The following is a 16,015-nucleotide window of genomic DNA, read 5'->3' as shown; positions in this document are numbered from 1 at the left end:
TTCCCTCCCTATTCCCCCCCCCCCCCCCCCTCTTTTCAGCATTTTTTTTCCCCCAATGCCATCTGGCTTGAGTGTGACGGGTGCCTGTAGGGGGCTTGGCGCGGGGGGCTCGTGGCTTGGTTGCAGGTTGGGCACGCCAGTCGGGTGTTCTAACGCCTTGGGGATGTGACTGCGGTTGCAGCCCCCGGGCTTTGTAGGCACCTTCCCTCCACTAGCGACTTGGGCGTTAACCTGTGTTAAGCAGACCCTATCTTAAGTGCACTCCCTCTAGTAAGTGGACACCAGCTTGGGGTCCCTAAATTTTCTCCCAACATTTACTGTAAAAGAAACCTGCATTCAGAGGACACCTCTGTTAAGCGGATGCAGCTGACACAAATATTATTAAGCCGTTTTGTTTCACAAAACCAGTGCAATAAGCGAACACTTCAAGGGCTTTTTACTTCTAAAAGCTCAGCTTACTCCCTTAACATAATTTGTTCGGCAATGTCATTTTAAACCTGAGTAGATTATTCCAGATTGATGCATTGACTGACTGAACATTGTGCTTGGAACAGTCTTTGATCTTACACTGTCTTACGCTGTGTTACAAAAGGATTAACAATTAATTACAGTGTATCATTGCACTAATCTTAATATTAGAACCTGTTTAGAGCGGACACGTACCCTGTATTAAGCGGACACTAGTGACTGTCCCATGGGTGTCTGCTTAATACAGGGTTCACTTAGCTATATAGCAAAGCCATCCTATCAAACTCGGTAACTGTAAGACTAGTGTGTATCAATATAATGCACATTTTATGGTACAAGCAACATCAAACTCTTTCATCATTCCTATTGGCAATTCATTTATTGAACACTGCCCCATTTGTTGGAAGGCTGTATAACACTATCCACAAGATAAATCCCTATCCAGTGGATAGCACGGTTTGTTTTGCTGACACTTATCTGCTGGATAATGATTTATCCAGTGGATATAAGCATTATCGAACATTACCCAGGCCAGATGAACTAGAAAAGTTCAGGGTCACTCTAAGCCATATCTCAAGTAACTCTTATTAGCTTCTTTCAAACTATCCTACCAAACTTTCAAGCACATGCATTGTACGTCAATGACACACACTGAAGTATGTATCAATTTTAAAGCTTAAAACAGGCTCCCGGCCTTAATTGTTTATGCCCTCAAAACACATGCTGGATCTCCAAATTCCCAGTACAGCCACTTCTCCCATTAATGGCTGCATATATAAATCTGAAGTAAAAAGTAAGGGTGAGCTTACAGCCACAAACAAGCAGAAAATCGAGTGGAAACTCTAAAGAAGGCATGAAAAGAGACAATGGGAGAATTATTATTCCCAACTGAAGGTAATGGAACATGAAGTGAAGTATTTTGTGAGGTCCTTTGAGATACTTTTTTGACACAAATTTAACACCTGGTTATAACAACAACTAAGGAAGGTGCAAGGTCTGGAGATTTAAGGTAATGGGTAGTGGAAAGTTCATGCCCCACTGTCTCCCCCCCTCCCCCAACCTACATGCATGTTGGTTACCATCAATAATTTCCATCTTTTTTTAGTACCGCATAGGTCAACAGGGAGAAGAAAAATTAATTTATTTAATACAATCAATTTCAGTCTTGCATGAAATATAATTTTCCCTCACTGTTTTTGGAAACAGTTGGATGCCAAAAATTAAAACCAAAGACTAAGCAACATGTCTGTGTAAGTATGCCATTAGGTACATCATGGTTCAAATCTGAATTTGACACATAACTCATATGATCACAGGCATATCTCTTAGCACCTGCTGAGAACAGTGCTACCCTCCCCCCCCCCCCCCCCCCAATGTTAGGTTAGTTACCCAATCCACCGGCACCCAGTTATTACAATTACCAAGTTTGAAACATTGATATTGTACTTAGCAAGTTTTTTTGTTTTGTTTTGTTTTGTTGTTGTTGTTGTTGTTGTTGTCGTTTTTTTTAAGAGAAATTTAGTTTCAGCAGTAATCACTTAAAACAAAGATTTTTAACTTTTCCCATCCATTAATTTTCTTAAAATATCCTATAAATTCCCTCACATTCACTTTACATAAAGTCAAGTAGTTTTTCACTATGACAGCTATTATGCTAATTACTGGATTTTTTTCTTTTTCTTGTATAGTACATGCACATGGCAGCAAAACAATTAATGGACATCTCACAAATATGTCAGCAAGAGACTGCAATGTGTGAAACAAGCATTTGCAAGTAAGGTGAAGGATACAATTGTGCTTCTGTTATGGAAATATATCTGAATGTGTAGCATACGCTTGAAGTTAGCCATGACCAAATATACTCAAGTCTCATTAAGTTTCTGATCCGATGTTCTATGACAACCAATAAGAAGTTAAGGGCTGTGTAAGTAGAAAATCAACCAAGGAAAGGTCTAGTAGAAACTAAAAGAAAAAAAATCAAGAAATATTTTGCAAATGGTACTTATACATCTGATGGTGGGTGAAGGACAAATAAGACAAAAAATCAAGAAATAGCTAATATCCCTATCCTTTAATGTGTCTAATTATCACGGTCCCAGATTATCAAATTACAGTCATTTCAATTATTAGTTTTTGATCATAAATTTTATCAGCTGGCTATTTACAACTGCCATGAAGGAGCTGAACTCAGGTCTAAAGAGAAACAACTGCAGCTAGTCTAGTGCCCCAACCACTCAGCCACTGTCACTACCTCCTATCTGACTCATAACCAGTCAGCTTGACTTCCCTGTGGTTTTTTTGCCCTTGAATAACATGTTAAAACTTAACCTAGAGACAGCTCAGCTGACAGACCGTGGCTCTGACACACGTAAATGCACTGCACTGTTTGTTTTAATAACAAGCCGTCACATATTTATAAATTATCCTCACTGGTTGTTGAAATCAAATTAAATAAAGAGAGGTAATCCATGCTCAGTGCAGAGACACCCGCAAATAATGCGTACAAAAAGGGGTGTCTCAAAACCTAAAACCTAAAAAGCTCTCATTTGTTTTTTGCTGATCTCTCGAGTACGTGAGTCGGGTCTACAAGTGCGCGTGGGATCCTCTCTTGAACAGTGGCTAGTAATCGAACCTATTCCATTCTAAGTGGTATCTCTTTGGGGTCTACTGAAGCTCGAGCAATGCCCAAATTAGTCTTCTTCAGGAGTTAAATTCAAATTTTCTTACAAGCATCCCTAACCTGTTCATATGGTAGTTCCCCCATGATTCCAAATGTCTAACAGGAAGTGACCCAGTGAAGGAGTGATGAAGTGAAATAAACCCACCACTACAACTTGGAAAATATAAATATTTTTCCACATTAAAAACTAAGACCTTAGAAGACCCCCTCCAAATTTCAAAAACTAAGACCTAAGACCCCCTCTGAATCTCAAAAACTAAGACCTAAGACCCCCTCTGAATCTCAAAAACTAAGACCTTAGACCCCCTGCAAATTTCAAAAAGTACATGTAAGACTTGAGACCCCCTCTGAATTTCAAAAACTAAGACCTAGGACCCCCTCCAAATCTGATTAATCTCAAACTACACAAAACAAAAGCAGTGAAAAACATTTGTGTACAAGAAAAATTTAATTTCAGTTAACTTTCAATCCTGGGTTAGCGTTAACCAGCCTCTGAACATCCGCACCCTGATTACAACAAGTTTACTCAACATGAGCCCACGATCCAATGGAAAACCAGCAATTGGTCAGCGGTCAACTTTAAAAGAAAATACGTGACCTTGATGAGATCTAAACTTCAGCCCACGATATGGTCACATGATACCAGTCAGCAGATACCTTGTTTTGACAGGTGTCAATTGACCATAACACTTGTGTCCAATATCAAAGAAGGACACTATAAACCAAGGTTGCATGCATCTGTCAAGCTATTACCGTAATTTCTGGCAGATTACCCGCGGGTAATGCGTTAATTTTTCAGTAAACTACCGTTGCTGCGGGTAATAGGGTGGTGCGGGGTATCTGATAATTTTTTAATCTTCCCGTAAGTATTTAACAGTAATTATTATAGTACTGACAGAAGATAAAACAAAGATAAGAGTCATTAAATATACGCTTGCCACAAACCTGTGTAATGCCTCATTTGTTTAAACGAGAAACACGTCCTATCAACTCTTGTATCATGCTTTATTTGCTATAAAATTCTTTTAAACGTTGATTGATTATAGCTGATGCAAGTTGGATGAAATCATACAAAAAAAATTCCATACAAACAAATTTTTCGCTACGCGTTTGTGCTTTGATAGTTTTCTTACCTTGTCAATTTCACAGCTAGTTTTTTTTTTGCTTAGAAAAATTCTCACTTAAACCTTTTAACGTGTCTTTTATTGTGGAAAACACAAAGCCTAACTGAAACATGATGCCGACGTTTGTCGGGTCAGTGGGTCGTCCGCCTTTCATTTCTCTTTAGGGGAAGCAAACCGCCAGAAAGTAAAACTTGCCTAAATGGCTCTAAACCACCTCCAGGAACCCAGAGACATCAAAACAACGGAATACAAACATAAGGTAAGCCATTTTATTCAAATTATTTTCTACACGTAGCATTTAGGGTAATTTTCGAAGCATTCTCATACATTGTCTTATAAACGGCTAAAATTGTAACGCAATCGCCAACAGCATAATCTCACGTATTAATCGTATACAACGTCTGGGCCGCCTGTGGCTAGACAAACCATCTACAAGTTATGAGTTGACAGGTTTGTTTGTTAAACTTTGACACAAAACGTTTTGTTCTCAGTGTGGATCAACCCTAACTTAGTTTTTCAGTTTTAGCTTCATGTGTTTTTAAAGTAAACAACACATAATACAAGGTAGTTCTAATACTTGGGTAAGTTAAGTTTATGTACCCAGCACCCAGGGTGATCATGACTGTGCAGGGAAAATAACAAAATTCATCTGCAGCGAGCAGATATGTGCTACACGAGCTTAACTTACGTTAATAACTTTTGTTTCATGAGGCTTGTGATCTCTCAGGCCTTCAAACAGCCTCAACATCTAACATCTAAGATTCTGGAATGCAATTTGCTGCGTATGCTATTTAACAAGCGTGCGTTATAAATACGAGCTGAGTACAAATACAAATAAAGTACAAATACCCTAAAGACTTCAAACACTTCTTACCTCGGGAAAGAACGTTGCAGGCTATTGACCATTACCATTTCTGGCCGATTTTTTGAAAGAATGATCCTAGACTACCAAACATTGATCACACAGACATGTCATATCGCCTTCGTAGCGCCGTCGTAGCATTTACTGAGCATCAATGAACAACATTTCCGCAGTCTCTCACTCGCCCCACCAGCACCCGCTCCGTCGATTTTCTGCTCTCGCCCCAATTTTCGCCCGACCAGAAGGCGTAAAACACAAAACGCCTTCAAATGACAGAAGTGACTGACGCGAGTCGAAAGCAAAACCGTATTTTTATCACGCCTCGCTATTAGTTGATTTCCTATTACATGGCCCTGGCTAAATGTTTAACTTCTTCGATTTTTGTATAATTTCTTCAATCTGCGCTTCATCTCGTCTGTGTATCAAAGCGTTCGAACTTTCAAATAAAAAGGACGGGGTTGCTCATCGTATCTTTTAGGGGCTAAAGAAGCGGTTTTGGTACCTCAATTGTGTTCAGCCTCAAACGGTCCACAGCGGTAGCTTTTGCCGTACCTTTTGTTGTATTGATCCGAAAATTATACAACAAGAGATAATATGTTGTTTTAGAATTAGTACCTCTTAGGGGTGAAAAACATTTAAGCCACGCCCACAAAACAGGATCTTGGTACCTCTTAGGGGTTCTTATCAAAATTTCAGAAGATCACCCCCATCCTCTTTATTTGCAAGTGCCCCCCCCCCCCCCCCCAGGAGGTTTGGATTTCCTTAAGTATAGCCAGGTCTAGAGACAGATATACAATGATGTTTTGACCAAAAACGCAGCAAAATTATCCTGAGTGTCCATTTAATTGTTGATTTAAATAAATACAGAGGAACCTCCGGTTGCAAACACCTCTCATAAGTGACCACCTCTTCTCGGCAACCAGCTTTCCAAATTACCAAAAGTTTCCCAGTCAAATCACTATATTTGGAACCTCTTGTAAGTGACCACCTCTGGTAAGCAACCGCGACCACTTTTGGAGCTAAAAGTCTGAAATTTTCTTTCGTTTTTAACCTCCCGTAAGCGACTAGATGACAGATAATAGAGCGAAAATTGGATAATAAGGTGTTGTAACATTATTGCATTCCTGGAAAGTACCGGATTTTTCCTCGAAATTTATTTTTCACATGAATAAAACATTTAATAACATTATGGCTACTGTTGCCCAGCAACAGTAGCCACGAATATTTAAAGAAAAAATGCACGTTCACTGTACTCTATCAATCTTAAAAGAGACAATCTAAATGTCTTACCATATGCTAATGAGGTAAAATTTTGACCCAATACAGTCTAAAAAAAAAAATTTTCAAAAGAAGATGGAAGAAGATTATAGTAATAGTGACGCATGAAAAGTGCATTGTGAAGGACAACAAGATCAGTTAATTTAACAATCTCTAATTCCTTAAAAAGAGGCTCAGAGTGTTCATCTGGTTTCAAGAAAGTTATAATACGTATAGCCCTCTTTTGAAGAATTACTAAAGATTTAAGAGTAGAATTATAAGTATTGCCCCAAATTGATAAATCATAGGTGAGGAAGGGGTAAATAAGTGAATAATATAATTGATGTAATAATTTATTCCTGTTTACATAATATCTAATTTTAGATAATACTCCAATACCTCTTGAAACTTTCTTGCTCAATTCGTGTAAGTATGGTTTACAGTTCAAACTGGAATCAAAAATAGGAGATCTGAATCACTGACAGGCATTTCTTCAATATGGTTTACATGAACTGTTCCTTCCTCTCCAGGTTCATTAAGTGCAATTTCAGCTTTCAACACCATTACAAGCAAGTGAAGAGTTCCTTGTATTCTGAAGTTCTAATTGTGTATTGTGTTTCTCATCTGAATCACTGACAGGCATTTCTTCAATATGGATTACATGAACTATTCCATACTCTGCAGGTTCATTAAGTACAATTTCAGCTTTCAACACCATTACAAGCAAGTGAAGAGTTACTTGTATTCTGAAGTTCTATTGGTGTATTGTATTCCTCATCTGAATCACTGACAGGCATTTCTTCACTATTGTTTACAAGAACTGTTCCTTCCTCTCCAGGTTCATTAAGTTCAATTTCAGCTTTCAACACTATGACAAGCAAGTGAAGAGTTACTTGTATTCTGAAGTTCTAATCATTTATGGTGTATTGTATTCCTCATCTGAATCACTGACAGGCATTTCTTCACTATTGTTTACAAGAACTGTTCCTTCCTCTCCAGGTTCATTAAGTGCAATTTCAGCTTTCAGCACCATTACAAGCAAGTGAAGAGTTGCTTGTATTCTGAAGTTCTAATGGTGTATTGTATTCCTCATCTGAATCACTGACAGGCATTTCTTCAATGTGGCTTACATGAACTATTCCATCCTCTACAGGCTCATCAAAACTGCAATCAGGCATGTCTTGTTGGTTTATCTCTACTCCAACTTTGCCATTGTCCAAAGATATAATAGTCACTCTTCTAAATGCATTTTCATATGCATGTCTGTGGGCCAGTTTCTTGGCATATCCAAGCAATTCAAGTCTTTTGGCAGGGTCTTTTTCTGTGAACCATAAAATTTACAAAGAATTTGAAAGTTGAAAAGTCACATAATATTTATTTCCTCAAAAAGTTTCAAAAAGAAATCTACTAGCCTTGGGCTATTGGACACAAATTTCTTTCCACATGGAAGACTCTCACAATTGCTCTATTGACAGATTATGATACCATTGCTTAAGGACGTTCGCACGAACATTTCCAGTAAACAGATTTTTTTAAAATTTTTACTGCAGTCAGATAATGAGTTACCTGTGTCAAAAATGCAAAAAAAACTTGGGAGTCAGCAACTTCATTTCAGAGTCAAAGCATGTGACAAATTGGCGTACATAATTCAGCATGGTTTACAGATGGTCCACATGGTCTTAAATATCGAAGGTGAGTCAACGGAGGTAAATGATATTAGTCATATTTCGTAAAAGTGGGTCTGTTGCATAAATAATTCCAAATGTTGCTAACATAACTTAACCCTTCAAGAGGCATTTGAAACCACGCAACAGATAAACAAAGAACTAAAAAGAACAGAATTCGATGGTGCATTTTGCAAAAAATTCAAACTTTTAATTGATAGATTTTCTTTCTTTTTTTGCTAAACAGAGAAAATCAGTAGAGGAAGTGATCTATCAAAAGAAAAATAGGGGTCACTGAACGTGCAAGATCGCTAAATCCATAGCAATGGCCATCTCCCCTGTTATTGTTCATTTTATTACTTAGCACACACTTGATGATGTAGAGTGTGAATTTTCCTACGCAGTAAGGATGCACAGAAACAATTCATGTGAACATCCTCAAGCCACTGTTTGAATTTAAAAATATCAGTGTTGACACTTTGACAGCCCATCAATCTGTACTAACCTTGCTCTATCATGTTTTGATCTACACCATGCCCAGTGCCATCACAAAAGAATTCACAATCTTTAATCTCCAGTCTAACCACACATCTATACAAAGAATTGTTCTTTTCCTGACAATCACTGTTATCAATTTTATTCTCTAGCCTCTCTAAGCTGCAAAAAGTGCAATAGTAAAAACTTGTGAGAGGAACAATTTCTTTTCCATGTTTCTGTTGCATGAAGGGGAGTGGCTCCTCACCTAGGCAAGTGGCTACACTCCTCTTAAGTCACTAAATGTGAAGAGTTACAGTAAGTACCTGCACTGATGACACATTGTGGTGACCCATATTACCCAAATGGAAGTGTTTGGACTTGACTGAGGTTCTCTCAGAAAACCCTAATTCACAAAAATTTAGAAATCATATATCAGAATTTTAACATCAACTACGACTTTAGTTTACAAATTCAGATAATTGACTTTGGTTGCCAGTAATTAGTAAAGCTATTATGTACTAGGTAATCTACCCTAAACAAGAGATCTAATGATGGTATTTAAAGCTCAAAGACAAATAAACAAATAAATAATCACCATTCCTGAGTGACCATAACAAAATGAAGAAAGGAAGATTCCATTACCTGAACAATTTTTGTTGACCACCCATTAAATCCAAAGTAATGATAAGCAAACACTGTGTACTTTGCCATGTACAAAGGGTGTCAAACAACTTCTGTGAACTTTTTCCGTTGAGCAAACTGGACCTGCATATACAATGCTAACCAATAAATTCTTAATTAAAGCTAACTCAGATAACACCGTACACAGGTAAAAAAGTCTGCATTGGACCTAGAGGTCCAATTACCAGCAGAGCACATCCTGGTTTCTGTAGTATTAAGTGTCCAGGAGTATTTTGACACCTCCCTAATGGGACAGCATGTCTATGAGAGGGTTTACCCACCCCCACCCCTTGTGGCGTTAAAATCACCTGTACCCATTTGTATATGTAGATCTAATCTAGGTAGAGGGAATCACTGTGAGAGTTAAGTGTCTTGCTCAAGGATACAACACAATGACCCTGGCTAGGGCTCGAACCCAAATAACTTGATCTGACGTCCAGGACACTCAAGCCCTCTGGCCTGGATTCTTTGAAAGGTGGATAACACTATCCACCAGATGAATCACTATCCAGTGGATAGCGTGGTTTGTTTTGTTAACACTTATCTACTGGATAGCGATTTACCTAGTGGATAGTGCTATCCACCTTTCAAGCAACCCCAGCCTGGCCTAAAAATTATGCAACAATTGATAAAGAACATTATTACCATGAGAACTCTGCCACAAGGGAAAACTAAAACTGACCTTTAAAAGTTGGCCTCCTAAAAGTCTCTTTCCACTTATTCTCTCTTTTGCCTTTTTTGCTGCCCTTGCTGAATAAAACTTGACAAAGGCATATAGAGAACTGTAGTTCAGGTCAGAACAATTCACAGTGGACTCCTCAGGAGCTGATGACAAAAATGATAATTTTCATGTTATTAGATAATCACTCAGTTAATTAATAATCACTTTTTGACTTTACTTTAGTTTATTACATGCAGCCTTGATTAGGTTCCTTCTCATGCATGGTGGGGAAGTAATCAGATTAAAAATGGATCATCCCAAGTTGGCTTGTTAAGACAGTTTAAACCAATTTTACACGTTGAATGTTTACAGTGGTCAATGCACTTAGCTACACCGTCCTACAACCCTGCAAAAAACTGTCGAGATAGTATTGTCAATAATTGCATGTGATACTATGATGTAATCAAACCACACTGTAGCCCCCCCACCCCTCACTACCTCCATTCAATGTTGTTTTGGTCTGAAAACCAAAGGATAAAGTTCTTGTGTTATCCCCGTCCCCACCAAAACCACATGATTACAAACATTACAAGTCAGGGGAGGGGTATAAGCTCCATCTATTTAACGACATTTTGGAATCTACTCAGTACAAATGGAAAAATGATAATATTTTTTTCAACATAGTTTTTGTCACAGCTAGTTTAGACCAGGGTTGTAGCTGATTCAGCTAAGGCAAAACACTTAAACTGACAGACTGGTAATGAATTCTAGCAGAAGCACATCACCTACACCAGGTGATAGGCTTCTGGTTCTAGCAACAATGTTATACTTATTATTCTTTAATGGGTTTATCATTTCCATTACTTAGCAGTTGCTGATAGAGTGAAAACCTCAAAATTGTCTGGCATTGAAGGTGGCTCTGAAATGCCTCCTTTAAGTTTCAAGTACTTATGCTGAGCAAGTTGCAGTCAAAATCATGTAATCACCTAACAAAATTAATAGGCTTACTGTATAGGGCCACTCCATCTACACATTTTACACACAAAAAACTGACGTCAATTTGTTAAAGCATCCAAGTCTTCAGTGTTCACAGTTCTGACGTTAAAAAGAGTTTCCATAATCACAAAATTAGAAGAAGAAAAATAAGTTACCTTCTGAACTATCCGATGAATCGATCACTTGTACTTCATACACCAATCCAAACTGGGAAAATATTTTAAGCAGTTTCACCTGAATCATTGAAAACTATGGAACGCCAGAACTGTCTTATGATACTTTTTTTTTTATTATATTGGGTGCTTATGTCATTATATTGAGTAGTTATGTTATTATATTCGGTGATTAACTCATTATACTCGGTGCTTATTCCATTATACTCGGTGCTTATGTCTTTATATGCGGTGCTGTCTTCATTATATTCGGTGCTTATTCCATTATATTCGGTGCTTCCCTCGTTATATTCGGTGCTTTCTTCGTTATATTCGTTGCTTTTTTCATTATATTCGGTGCTGTCTTTATTATATTCGGTGCTTTCTTCGTTATATTCGGTTCTAACTTTGTTTGGTGTTTTCTTCATTATTACGGGTACTAATACTATTATATTCGGTGCTCTCTTCCTTATATTCGGTGCTCTCTTCCTTATATTCGGTGCAAAGGCCATTATATTCGGTACTTCCTTGTTCGGTGCTTACTTCATTATATTCGGTGCTTTCTTCGATATGATCGTCACCAGTCTTCGCAAGGGGTCGTACAATTTGGAGGTAGTCTAGGGAAAGCCGGGAAAAACGGGTGTCACGAAAACTCAGACCCCGAAACCTCAGACCCCGAACACTCAGACCCCTCGAAATTAAAAACTCAATTGTTATCACCTGAATTGCTGTATGGCCACAATGGGGCGAGATGTTTATCTTCTCTGGTTTATGTTGTCGCGTCGATCGAACGGTGAAACACAAATATTTAACTTCTCAGGTTTATCGCTGTCGCGTCGGTCAAACAGTGAAGAACTAACAAGGTTTAGAACAGCAGCCGACACTGTTTTTCAAAACAGACCTTTTTTATGCAATCGTATGCAGCAAAAAAATGTGTTGTTCTCTGAAACATACTCGTTTGATCGCAATCTGCTTTTTGACTTTATGTGCGTTGCGTGACTGTCGGCACGTAACCCGCAGAAATTAACAAAATTTAGAAAAAAAAAAAAAGAAAAAAAGAGTACATAGAGATAGCCATGTGTGCGTTCCAACTTATAACGGGAATAGTGAATATTTCTTACAGGAAACAGTAAGTTTCAAACCAAACACTTCTATTTCTTTTTTTTTCATACCGCTTGGATTAGTTAATTATTAAATCTGCCTCGTGGCGGGGCCTTCGCGCCAGTTTTCAATTTTCTATAAAATGTTTAAGCAAGCAACCGGAACGATGATCCTGCTGGTATACGTTGGATCAATAGTGATCTAATCGGCTTTACATATAAAATGAAGAATACAAAAGCAAAAACCGACACAACTTCTGGTTCTTTCCGTTGTGGCAAAAACTGTGCTACTTGTCCCTACATTTCTCACGGACTTACTACATATACCTTCTTTTCTACCGGGGAAACGCGCGCCATAAAATCCAACCTGACCTGTGACACTAAAAACCTCATCTACATGATTCAATGTAACCGCTGTAATTTACAATACATAGGAGAGACGAAACGACGATTAAAAGACCGATTTAATGAACACCGCCGTACCATAGATAACCCTAACAACAAATCTAAACCTACTACAGCCGCCGAACATTTCCTGTCCTCTCCTAACCACACTGCTAACGACATGCAATTAATCCCCATCGAAAAAATCGTTTCTAACCGAGACTCTATCCGTACGGCCAGGGAAGCTTTTTTAATTCAAAAAGGCAGAACAATTGATCCTAATGGTCTGAACATCCGCGAAGAAACATATTAATTGTTTCCATTTGTTTTCTTTTATTATGTTCTTTTATCATGTTATTTTATTTTACCGTATGCTTATCTTCAATTTACACGATCAATTACTTTTGCGTAGTCCGGTATTACGTAAATATCAGCTACATAAAAACACGCACCAATGTAAAATCTTCCATTGTACCTGAAGAAGGCTGGTTTGGCCAGCCGAAATATAGTACACCTTCAAAAAATCATTCTACGTTGTGTCGGTTTTTGCTTTTGTATTCTTCATTTCAATTTTCGTTCACTCACATTTCGAGACCAGACATGGCGGTTCAATCTCGCCCCATTGTGGCCATAGAGCAATTCAGGTGATAACAATTGAGTTTTTAATTTCGAGGGGTCTGAGTTTTCGGGGTCTGAGGTTTCGGGGTCTGAGTTTTCGTGACACCCGTTTTTCCCGGCTTTCCCTAGACTACCTCCAAATTGTACGACCCCTTGCGAAGACTGGTGACGATCATATCGAAGAAAGCACCGAATATAATGAAGTAAGCACCGAATATAATGAAGTAAGCACCGAATATAATGAAGTAAGCACCGAACAAGGAAGTACCGAATATAATGGCCTTTGCACCGAATATAAGGAAGAGAGCACCGAATATAATAGTGTTAGTACCCGTAATAATGAAGAAAACACCAAACAAAGTTAGAACCGAATATAACGAAGAAAGCACCGAATATAATAAAGACAGCACCGAATATAATGAAAAAAGCAACGAATATAACGAAGAAAGCACCGAATATAACGAGGGAAGCACCGAATATAATGGAATAAGCACCGAATATAATGAAGACAGCACCGCATATAAAGACATAAGCACCGAGTATAATGGAATAAGCACCGAGTATAATGAGTTAATCACCGAATATAATAACATAACTACTCAATATAATGACATAAGCACCCAATATAATAAAAAAAAAGTATCATAAGACAGTTCTGACGTTCCATAGAAAACGACAATTCTTATTGTTCAGTTGTACACCATTTTTGTCCATATTATATGGCAAAACATCTTATTATACACAAAGAAATCCTTACTTGTACCACTTCTTTCTCTAGCCGTCTTGAAATGTTGGTGACATACAGATTAACTTCATTCTTATGAGGACCAAAAAACTCGATTAGTTCAACTGATGAGTCCGCCATGTTTGTTTTGAACTTCCCGCGCGCTCCCGCGTATCGTCCGATAACTCAGCGGTATTTTAGTAGAAAAATTGACCTGTGGTGTATCAATCATATAGTGGTTTTCTGTGTACCTGAGACTTGCATTGCATTGGGCATCCCTACTGTGTACGATTTTCGCGTCATTAGCGCCTCAAACTCCCTCAAACTAAGCTCGATAGCGAAATAAGTGCCCCTTTTCTCTTAAACGAGCACGGTGACCCCCACTTTTTATTTAGTAATTTCAATATCCTCAATAACTGAGCAAAAAATTAGCAGAAATCTGTGGCTACTTTTTTGGCAAATGAAATAAATACTATTAAAGATTGCCAGGATGAGACATAATTTAAAATTAAAATAAAAACGTTCGCAGGCTAAAAAGTTTCAAAAAGAACATGAGCTTTCGGCTGTCGATCTACAGCCCGCCACGGATAAAAATGGAATGCAAAAGGATAAAATGTATGCAAAAACAGGCGAGATAAAAATAATAAGAAGAACAATAGCAAAGTAAAAATGGGTAAATTAGGTGATCATTGTTTAAAAAGAATACTATACTTTTTACTTTGCTTTTGTTCTTCTTATTATTTTTATCTCGCCCTTTTTGCATATACTTTATCCTTTTGCATTCCATTTTTATCCATCGAAGGCTGTAGATCGACAGCCGAAAGCTAATGTTCTTTTAGAAATTTTTTAGCCAACGAACGTTTTCATTGTAATTTTTAATTATGAAATAAATACTACAGAGGGAGACAAAACGGGCCCAACAGCGCATGTCCAAATTATGGAGGGCTATGTGTACCTTTCACTACTGTATACAGAGTTGCTCATAGTCAATTGTTCCATGAGTGCATACGTATTAAACACAATATAAGGCCCTATGTCAGGTAAAACCCTAAGGAGACCAAATACATCATGGCGGAGAACTCTCGAAATTGAGATGAGACAGGCCTTACATGACCAGAAATGTGGAAGGCGGCAAAAGATCGAAAAATGCAACTTCGTTTTCAGGGCCCTCTCTCTTCCTCGAGAAAACCCAAGGGAGGAAGAGAGAGGACCGTGGGAACAAGGTTAGGAAAGTTGCGAGCTTATGCCTCACAAAGGGTTAAGAGGACGAGTGAGTGATTACCCTGTATAGCATTTATAACTGAGGGCTATAACTGAGCCAGACGTGAGTTACACAGCTACCCATAGACTGCGAGGCTCTTCGTGGGAAAGAAAGTAGGGAAGGAAGAAAGGAAGAAGAGCCTGCCCGCATCACTTAGAGCCCAAGAAACCCCGCAGATGCGACGCGGAGCGAGTTGTCAGAAATCAGTCAATCAGCGTTGGAACACCAAATATATATGGATTGACACCTTGTCCACGCGATCTGTGTCGCGCTAGAGGATACTGGGGTACCGGATGGCGACGACTAATGCAAAATATAATTCGACAAGGGAGAAAACATATGCCAGAAAAACTCAAACGACTATTGTAAAATGTTTCAAAGTCTCACTGAAAATCTTGTCCACAGAAAATGTGTTTTGTCCAGCAAGAAGGGATTTCGGTATATTATTATTATTATCTAAGTTTAAAACAAGGGAATCAATGTAGGACAAAAATCTTATCTGTCACAAAGAGTCCGGCGTAAACCGTGAGCAGGTAGAGAAATTAAAAGACAGAATACCGTAAATCACAACTGCTGCCAAATTTCGGCTGAGCAAAATAGAACTACCTTTCAGGATATTCAGCGATCGTTGCTCGAACACTCTCCCATCCCCACCCCCATCCCCAAACCCCAACCTCACCCCCTCTCCTTCACCATTGAACGCCTGTCACGTAGGCTATATTACGTTCAGACAGGCGCGCAGTCATAATTTACTGGTCTAATCAGCCTATTCTATAACCCTGTCTTGGATGTCACTTCGCCATGAGGGATTTTATTGGAATAGGGGCGCTTGTTAAGAAAGAAACAGCACTCATCTAGGGAACGCGTATTGGAAGAAGGGTGCTAAATTGAATCATTACGGTGGCC

General features: G+C 38.5%; 1 protein-coding gene across 1 annotated transcript; it reads right to left on the bottom strand.

Annotated features, from left to right (window-relative positions):
* Nucleotides 1-6,728: 6,728 nt before the first annotated feature.
* On the bottom strand, nucleotides 6,729-11,108 carry LOC149104873 (RAD52 motif-containing protein 1-like). The gene is made up of 6 exons (XM_089271465.1): nucleotides 11,026-11,108; nucleotides 9,896-10,038; nucleotides 9,175-9,297; nucleotides 8,856-8,935; nucleotides 8,561-8,712; nucleotides 6,729-7,712 (listed from the first exon to the last, which is right to left on the bottom strand). Exons 3-6 carry the CDS (start codon nucleotides 9,241-9,243, stop codon nucleotides 7,408-7,410), a joined length of 606 nt encoding a protein of 201 aa, XP_089127591.1. The 5' UTR covers nucleotides 9,244-9,297; nucleotides 9,896-10,038; nucleotides 11,026-11,108; the 3' UTR covers nucleotides 6,729-7,407.
* Nucleotides 11,109-16,015: the final 4,907 nt, after the last annotated feature.

This window comes from Orbicella faveolata, unplaced genomic scaffold (genome assembly GCF_042242905.1).
Source record: "Orbicella faveolata isolate gen_17 unplaced genomic scaffold, um_ofav_v1 contig_34, whole genome shotgun sequence".
Lineage (NCBI taxonomy): Eukaryota > Metazoa > Cnidaria > Anthozoa > Scleractinia > Merulinidae > Orbicella > Orbicella faveolata.
This window is presented reverse-complemented; position numbering and strand designations above follow the sequence as displayed.